Source organism: Humulus lupulus, chromosome 8 (assembly GCF_963169125.1).
Source record: "Humulus lupulus chromosome 8, drHumLupu1.1, whole genome shotgun sequence".
Taxonomy (NCBI): Eukaryota; Viridiplantae; Streptophyta; class Magnoliopsida; order Rosales; family Cannabaceae; genus Humulus; species Humulus lupulus.
Window position 1 is genome coordinate 60,341,627 of NC_084800.1, and position 9,594 is coordinate 60,351,220.

A 9,594-nucleotide genomic window follows, 5' to 3' on the forward strand; every position below is an offset into this window, starting at 1 on the left:
ATTTTTCCAAGGTACTCAAGTACCAAAAATGAGCAATACCCAGTTGACGCGTGTCCATTTTCAAAAGTGTGACGGTACAGTTCTCAAAGAAAGTAGTTCAAAAGTTTCCTTCTCTTAGGATTCGAACAAATACTTTTGAGGGGGCAAGATGTTACACCCAGATTTCGAGCTATGTTAAATATGACCTCGAAAGTGGGATTCGCAAACAAGTGGACTCATAAGGTTGGAAACATGCTCCAGGATTGAATGTCGAGCCTGCAGGACATAGACGACCTCGAGTATGGTGACCTCGCAGTATTCGTGATCTCGAAAGATAGCTCCGGGGACGCTCTCATCTTCAGGGATGACCTCGGATCAGGGGTCCCGAGCTCGACGCACATACGATCTCGAAAGCCATGTGGCCTCGGGAGATGTTTCTAGCTCGATAGATGACGGGAAACCTGGGAAGCTAGAGCCTTAGAGATACGTGATAACCACCTTGAATATCTACAAGTGTTATAAATACGAGATGTAATCCTCATTTATTACTGTAAATCCCCTAGAATCGTGGGATATTATTTGGTCAGTTATACGTCCCCTGGTCTTCAGGGGACGTTTCCTTTTATATATGATTATATGCATTTAAAGCCATTTATTTTAATTATACAAAAAGAGTAACTACCCAAAATATGTGGGATAGTATTCTTCGATCTTCTCTATAGATAGAGAGGCCATGCATCATTGTAAAGGGCCGAAATTCTGATCCTTGAGAGAAAACTCTGAAGAATTCATGCTTAAAGAATTTTAAGAGATAATCTTGAGTTTAATAACAGAGACTCGTGGATTAGGCAGATTTAACTGCTGAACCACGTAAAAATCGTGTGTTTGTATTGTCTTATTTCAATTGGCCATTATCAGTTATTGTTTATGTGCTCTTCTTTCACTGTTTGACGAAAAACGGCGTCAACAGTTTTCTAGTTATTAATAATTCAGATCAATATTAGTAAACTAATTGTAATTAGTTTTTTAACATCCAACAAAACTATAAAATGCATTATATTAATATCTAATTTTTTTTCTTCTTTTCTTCTGTAAGTTTTATATACATAGTCATGAGTATCTACCATATATATATATATAAATATTATATAGGTAGAAGCAACGGACAATGCACGTTTGCTTAATTTTAAAGTTCTAAATATTATCTATAATCTTAATAAAAACTGATTCACTACTTTAAAAAAAAAATATATATATATAGAATAGAATGAATTATATTTCTATTGCATATATAAATATTTATATCAATAATCTCTACATATATGACATCTAAACACAACGTTGATATATATATATATATATTTACATAACTACATGATATATATATATAAAATACAATAATATTTAAAAATAAATTAATAATAGAAATAAAATAAGAATAGAAAAAGTCATAGTGTAGACAGTAGTATACATGCATCAACTATTTTTAGTTTCTAATGTATTTCGCAATGTCCTTTGGTGAATTTGATGAAGAAAAAAAAGCTCAAATCACTTGATTAAAAATAAACTATCACACAAATTTATAAGATAAAAAAATAATATGTATGTCTTTATTTTTTTTAAATAAATATGATTTAATTATTTAAATTATCATAAAATATCTTTAAAATATCCTATTTTAATCAATCAATTAATTTATTTTTGTTTAAGTTTATGTTTGTTCTAGTTTTTAAATTTGGGAGTGACAATAAAATATTATATATTATATGTTTAATATAATATTAAGTTTAAATTTTATTTAAGTTATAAAATATATGATTTTATTATTTTTAAATAATTATTATTATAAAATATCTTAAAAACATCATATTTTGATTTATTTAATTTTATTTAAGTTTAAGTCATATTTACAATTTATCGTTAAATATAAGAATATTTTGTTAAATATAAAAATATTCCGTTAAAGTTAACGAAAAAAAAATAAAAAACCTTTAAAACAAATTTTTTTACTTATCTTCACACTTTTTATATAAAAGAGATGTATATTCCTAAAAACTTTTACGTTTGATACTTTGATTTACTTTATTTTTATTCCTCCAAAATGTAGCAGTACCTTATATTCTTCTTTAATTCTCTGGTCAACTTGAAAGGTAAAAAGAAAGAAAGTAGGCAGATCTTAGAGCAACATATGAATTTACCAGGCAGATCGATCAATAGGTACATAATAGATGAAGATATATAACTAACTAAATAAATAATAACAGTAGATAGATAGGTACATAGATAGATAGATAGGAAAAGAAAAAATGAGAAATATATCAAGATACTTTGTCTTTTAAAAAAAAATAAAGTCCTCAAAATTTGTAAAGATTTTTATTCAACTCATGGGAACTAGGGATGCACATTTTCCCTGTGGGGATGGGGCCATGCGGGGACTCGCTCCATTAGGGGCGAGGAATCCCCATCTAAATGGGGAACGGGGCGGGGACGGGATGACTTTAATACCCGAATGTTAAATGGGGTGGGGACGGGGATAGCACTCCCTGCCCCGACGGGGCCCGTTTAAATTTTTATAATATTTTATATGTATTTATATCTTTTTTTATGTGTTTTTGTAGTATATTAGTAACTTTTTTAATATTTTAAATTTTATTTAGGATAGTGTTTAATATTTTAAATAATAAATATTGTGCAATATTTTAATTTACATATAATTTATGATTTTTATTTTAAAATTTATTTTTAAATAAATGAGTTACCCGTGGGGATTTCCCGCTCCAATAGGGGATTCCCCACTCCGTCCCCGACAGGGAATAAGCAGGAATGGGGCGGGGAACAAGGATTAAAAATATAAATGGAGATGGAGACGGGGATGGGGACGGGGACGGGGGGAGCACTCCCCGCCAATTCCCCGGCCCGTGTGCATCATTGGGAACGTGTATAAATTCTTGATTTACTCTTATTAGTCATACCTTAATATATATAATAACACCATAGTTTTGACTATTTGCTAAATTCTTTACTCTCCTACCACATTTATATTGATCTCATATATCTCTCAGAAGTTAAATACTTAAATCCCATAGCTTTGAAAACAAAAGGCTTACAAATTTATAGTATGTGATTTTGTTGATGTTCCTTATTAGATAATTTCTTCTTGTTAAGAATGTTTCTTTTATCTTTTATAGATATATAATTTCGTATAAGAAAATTTAAATACAGATCTATTCTTTTTTATTTTCAGGCATATAGATTTTACTAATAGAAAGAATTAAGGTGAACATGACTTTAGATTTGTTGAACGGTTTTGTAGAGGAATTAAATACTAAAAGACAGAGGCACCGAAAAAGGATGATGTAACACAAGAGAAGTAAAGGGCGGAGGAGTCAATAATTTGGTCAGCAAATGTTAGTTTAACGACCAAAACAGTCTTCTTAAAACAAAGCACAGGGAACAATAACAAGAAAATGAATGCTCTTCTATTACAAGCTCCATACAAAGAAATCCCTGAAATGATTTGAACTTAACAAATCATAATGTTTTGAAAAACAATATAATTGAATTAAGTAGTTCATTTTGGTTTTTGAGGGGATGGTCATAGAATCACAGCCTATCAATTATGAGGACTTCATTCATATGGAGCCAATGAGCTACTGCGGTCTAACTAGTAACTACTCCAGTCCTGACTTTTCTTGAGCTTCCCATGTCTTGGACTGATCGACCATTCAATATATTATAATGTTGTAGGGTAGGGTTGGTTGGGTTGGGTGCATTTATTTGGAATGCACATTGGGATACTTTCAGAGCAATCAATGAACCCAAAGGGGCAGCTCCTGCTTTCACCTGCACCGACAAGTCAGAACTCTTAAACCATACTATTTATATAAATATTATTTACACACACAGAAAGAGAGAAAGAGAGAGAGATATTACCTCACTTCTTCTGAATTTTCTTCTGTTTTCCACATGACATCTTTTAAGCCTGATGAGAAGCTCTTATAGAACTGCAAAAATGGGAAGAGAAGTGGGGAGCCCAGATCAATAAATATGGTTTCAAGGTGGTCATCTTAATGATCGAGCCACTTAAATCTTTCATTTTGTATGGCTGGGAAACTTGGAAAAAAAGTGGTACAGTTTTTTGCATTTATGGCTTCTGTTTCTGTTGCCAGCCTAATAATTTAAGTAACGCTCAAGTTGAGCTTAATAAATTAGAATCACAAAACTGTAGCAACTTGCCTTGTGAAACTCAAGTGTATCACCACCAGTTTTCCGAAGCTCTACCATGTGCAAGGAGGGTGCCACCTCGAATACCTGGAGTTGGAAAATAAAGTACTAATAATAGTAAGTACACCAACCAATTGCTATGTTTCATTGTCATGTAAATAAAGTTAATAGTAGTTTTTAGTCCTCAGAAAAGCTTTTGTATTGGAAAGATTAAATGCAATATTTCCTTAATGACATACCTCAGTGGCTACAGAGAGATGCCCCTTTCTTCCAGTTTTATCACCTTGCAACTTCATCTGTAATCATGTAATCGTATAATTAACGGTGTAAACTTGCTTAATATGCTTGTAAAAACTAAGTCACGGTAGTATAAAAAGGGGAACCGAACAAACGAAAAAGGTTAATCACAATTTATCCTTAGAGTGGATGTAAGCAATTTGGCTAAACCATTATATTTAATGATGTGTCTTCTTTGAATACTCGTTATTTTCTATTACATATTCACTAAATTCACCCGAGCACTTGCTATATGTTTGTGCTGACCAAAAATCTTTGTCAAGAACGGGAAAGAATAAATGGAACTAGAGAGGAACATAATAGACTACCTTGTAGTTCTGCTTGCGAATATTAAAGCCTAGAGGCTTTGCTGCTTCCTCAATCTTATCCATGATTTCATTTGCAGGGCGCTGAGAAGTGAAACGGGTTTCTCTCTTCACAAGTCCCTTTATCACAAAATTCAAATCAACATAGGAATAAATTAGCAGCAACACAAGCACATGAACTGAAATGGGAAGTGGCATCTACACTGAAACTCTTTAATTTTTCCAGTGGCTAGATACCCCAACATGTATTTAAATTCACATATGAGAATGCTATATATGTTCAAACATGGAGGATGAGAAAACCAGGGAATCTTATGATATACTCACCGACTGCTTCTCAAATAGATTCTCAAGATTAAAACTTTGTGATCTAGATATAAGCTCAAAAGCATTCATTGAAACAGGTTTCTCCTTCTTTTCTGTTATTAATCCTTCCTGCAATATCAACAAATAAATTATTAAGTAGTTTATGTTGGTACTAATTAATTTGTTCTCTAATCTCATTGCTGTATATTAATTAAGCTGACTGAATTTGTTGTTACATACAAAGCACCAACAACATATATGTATAATGTAATGTGCTGTGTTGTGTTGTGTCAAGGTGAAAAAAAATGTTTAGAAAAGTGACATTCATTTATCATCACACTGCATTGGTTGCGGTAAATAACACCAGTTGATTTCTTTATCAAGAGAAAGAGACTGACACATGACCAAAAAAGTTCACCTTCGAGTCATTGAAAGCAGCATCGATATCATCAAGATTTACATCCTCTTCCTTTTCAAAGCGTGCCTGCCGGTACCCTTTTTTGAACCATTCATCTTGTAAGATTTCAGAAATTGTAATTCGCTGCCAAAAAAATTAACAATAACAAAAGCCAACCAATAAAAAAAAGTGTTTAGAATATAAATACATCATAGTAGATGAGTGTTGTATAAGAACTCACTGTAAGAGGATTCGGATCAAGAATACGCTTGATCAGTTTCTTTGCACCAGATGAAAACCATGGTGGACATCCAAATTCAGCCTTGCAAATCTAATTTTGATACTCGCGTTAGTGTGTGACGTGACAATTCCATCATATATATATATAATCCACAGAAGGAAAAAAATACATACTTTTTTGTACAAAGCCATGAGATTTGGCTCATCAAAAGGCAGGTAACCAGCCATAAGGACAAATAGAATAACCCCACAAGACCAAACATCAGACGATGTGCCATCATAACCTTTACTAGTGAGCACCTGGCATAAAACTAATATCCGTAAGTAATGCATATATACATATTATTTTTGCAAGCTATGATGTGTGATTATTATTGTAGCAAATAAATTCTTCTTTTAAATAAAGAACTTTGTCCAAGATACCTCAGGAGCAACATAGTTTGGTGTCCCACAGGCAGTATGAAGCAGCCCATCTCCCTGCAACAACAAGAATTTGGATATATTATGTTCAAATTCAATTACTCTTTTGGTATGGCACATAAGGAATAAAGAGTGGTAAGACTCGTGAAATTCTACGTGTGATATTTTAACATATATTTGATTTGAAACACTTTTATAAGTTTCTCAAGATAGTGGCTCTTTTCGAGCACCAATTTTGAACTGATGATTATCAATTCTTTTTGGCTTGCTATTGTTTTAAACCGGACTGGTTTGAGTTACTGGACTCTAATATTTTTATGTAAGAATAAACTAAAAAAATGGAAGTTTAGATGAGGGAAGGTTATATAATATAAAATGAAAGGTACTGTTTATTTCATCTCAAAATCAATTGACATGAAATAATGTATTGGTATCCTCACATAAATTTTCTTATATTAAGCCTCTTGGTTCGTAGAATTTTCAAACTGAACGAGCTCGATTACTGAATAGAATAAATTAACCATGTATTAGTTGAAAGTAATTAGTATTTTCCCTATTAAAACATGTTTCTCTATGACAAGATCTTATGCTAATTTCTAACCCCCTAACAATTAGTATTCAAGGTCCAAATAAATAGAAATTATATGCTCGACTACTCACCCGTACTTGCTGTGAAATTGCACTCAGTCCAAAATCTGAAACTTTAAGGTAACCGTACGAATCTAAAAGAAGATTTTCGGGCTGCAAAAGATGCATTGTACCATGTTAACAATATATCATCATCATAGTCAAAGGTCAATCATTAATTTGGTGTGTGAAATTGAGAAGTGATAGAACAGTAAACAAGTCTATCAAACCTTTAAATCTCTATGAAAAACCCCTCTGCTGTGACAGTAGTCGACAGCATTTATTAGCTGCTGGAAGTAAGTTCTGGCTTCCTCCTCTTTAAGTCTCCCATGTTTGGCCTTTATTAAGAGGTAATCAAACAGAGGATCAGACAAATGTTACACTAAAGTAAGCAAGAAAATGACTCATGATGCCCAGTAAGATCAACCCAAAAAGCAAAACTTACTATTTTGTCGAAGAGCTCGCCACCATCCACAAACTCAAGAACAATGTAAATTTTGGTTTTGCTTGCCATAACCTGATATGCATTAATGTATAAGAACATAAGACCGATGTGGATTCAAAAATTATTTCAACATTTATAATAATTTGAGGAGAGAAATGTCACTAGAACTAAGATTGTAGTTCTATCTTAAAATTAATTGGTGTTAAATGAAGTAATATTTTCTTTCATAAAAATATTGTTATTATGATATATTTTCCAATGTGATTTTTTTCACATCTAATAGGTCCATCACATTTGGTTCGAAAATGTGGATATTATAAACGACTTGGATACAACATGATTGAACGTAAATATTTGATAGAATATCACAAGGCTGACTTGGAAAATTTGTGTGAATATTGGACATTATAAAATTGGTCGAAAAATTTGTGTAATACACACCGTCCAAAACAGGTTATAGAATCTAACATACATTAGAAATGGTCACAAATCGAAGTTAAGAATGGAGTGCAATAGAAATCGAATCTGCTCTTGATACCATATTACAATTTAAGATTTCATCTTAAAATTAATTAGTGTTAAGTGATTAAGAATGTTGTACCTCAAAAAGTTTCAAGACATTTGGGTGTTTGATCAGCTTCATAGTTGAGATCTCTCTCTTAATCTGCAAATACGTACAAGTATAATTAATTAAGCAAAAATATGCCGGCAAATTTGTCATTCCTGGTTGACATTAGCATAACTATAGATTGACTTTAGAGAGTGAAAATACTGTTCACTTATTATTCTCAAATTAATATTAACTAATAATTGAATAATGAAGACAAGCACACTCATCTCACAAATTCCACAAAATTATCATTATTTGCAATCATACAAATTAAAAAATGATCGGGTCCCACATAAAAAGAAATTGAATAATTGATATCAATACACATCATATTTTGGTGGGTGGGTGTGTGTGATTTGTGAATGTGTCAAACATTAATCTGAATTTTAATAAATTAATATAACAAAAGGTTCAAATACAACTACGTGGAACGCGTGCAGTGTGTAAGTATATAATGTAATGTAACAGCCTTTTTTGTTTTAACGTTCGTAATATAATATTATAATAATAAAAAAAAAATATAAAAAGGAACAACATTAAAACATGCAAAGGAGAGAGAGAAAGAGAATTTACTGAAACCCATGAAAAACGGTATATTCTTAAATACAGCAACAGATTTAATAGCCACGTGGAATCTAATCGAATGTCAGATACCATACAAATCATCCCACGTCTCTATTTTTTTTTGGGGGGTTCTGTATTATTTAGCTACAATGAAACACATAATTATTGCTTTTTCAAAAAAAGGAAAAAAAAACTTGTCGAATCAAAATAACTTAATCAATAATTGAGTTTTCCTGAGATAACTTGAAGAAAAAAAATGAAAGAACAGAGGAAGAAGAAGATGCGAGCGTCACCATATATAAGCATATATAAGGTAGGAACTAAGAATAGGAACGAAGGAAACGAAACGAACCTGTTCGACCATCTTGTGGCGGAGGATTTGGTCGCGGTCGAGGATTTTGATGGCGACGAAATCTCCATTCTCGACGTTCTTGGCGAACTTGACCTTGCCGAAGCTTCCCTCGCCCAGGGTTCTTCCCAGTTCGTACTTCCCCACGCGTGTGCGCGTAGTGTTCCTGGTTTTGCCGTTCATTTTTGTGAAAATCTTGAGTCTTGGATCGATATATTAAAGCTATGGTATTGTGTTGTGTTGTGTTGTGTTGGGGAGATATGAAGAAGAGAAGAAAAGATGAAGATGAAGAAGGAACGAAGATATGGGATGGTATTTGATTAGTGATTGGGATTCAGTGTACAGAGCGTGTGGGGCCCAGAGAAGTATACGGATACGGATGCGGGGCCCCAAATCATCTCTATCTCTATTCTCATCTCATTTATTACAACGTACAATGTCTTCACGTGCTCCACTCTTTTTATTCTCATTTCTGTTTGTTTACCCAAAACATCCCTCCTCCCCTCTTCAACTTTTTTCTATCAACTTTCTCTAAATACCTTTCTTGTTCTTTTTTTACAAACTTTCTCTAAATATATTTTCAAGTATAATAATTTTGCTCACTCATCCCATTTCTACCATTTTATTTCCTATTTTATAATTTGACACCTGAATTATGCCAACAATTTATAATATTTAAATGAAGTACACATATCAACCACTACTAAATACATTTTTATCGAATAATATATTTCAATTCCTTTAACAAAAAGATTGTCAAATTGAAGAAGAGTTGAAATAGCTCAGGTTATTCACCCGATCACTTTGTAAGTGGTTTTTAACAAACAAACA

The 9,594-nt window shown here is 32.4% G+C and overlaps 1 protein-coding gene across 1 annotated transcript; it reads right to left on the reverse strand.

Annotated features, from left to right (window-relative positions):
• Positions 1–3,436: 3,436 nt before the first annotated feature.
• On the reverse strand, positions 3,437–9,047 carry LOC133797431 (CBL-interacting serine/threonine-protein kinase 9). The gene is made up of 15 exons (XM_062235326.1): positions 8,767–9,047; positions 7,842–7,904; positions 7,241–7,312; positions 7,026–7,133; positions 6,829–6,909; positions 6,172–6,225; positions 5,923–6,048; positions 5,750–5,839; positions 5,530–5,652; positions 5,133–5,240; positions 4,809–4,925; positions 4,443–4,499; positions 4,216–4,290; positions 3,913–3,983; positions 3,437–3,822 (listed from the first exon to the last, which is right to left on the reverse strand). The coding sequence occupies exons 1-15, from the start codon at positions 8,944–8,946 to the stop codon at positions 3,819–3,821; spliced, it is 1,329 nt and encodes a 442-aa protein (XP_062091310.1). The 5' UTR covers positions 8,947–9,047; the 3' UTR covers positions 3,437–3,818.
• Between the last annotated feature and the right edge of the window lie 547 nt (positions 9,048–9,594).

Coding starts and splice junctions, on each gene's coding strand:
- LOC133797431 (XM_062235326.1), bottom strand. CDS start 8,946: ATGAACGGCAAAACCAGGAACACTACGCGCACACGCGTGGGGAAGTAC. Junction 7,313..7,841: donor ATGTCTTGAAACTTTTTGAG/GTACAACATTCT, acceptor AATGCATATCAG/GTTATGGCAAGCAAAACCAA. Junction 6,226..6,828: donor CAATTTCACAGCAAGTACGG/GTGAGTAGTCGA, acceptor TTGTTGTTGCAG/GGAGATGGGCTGCTTCATAC.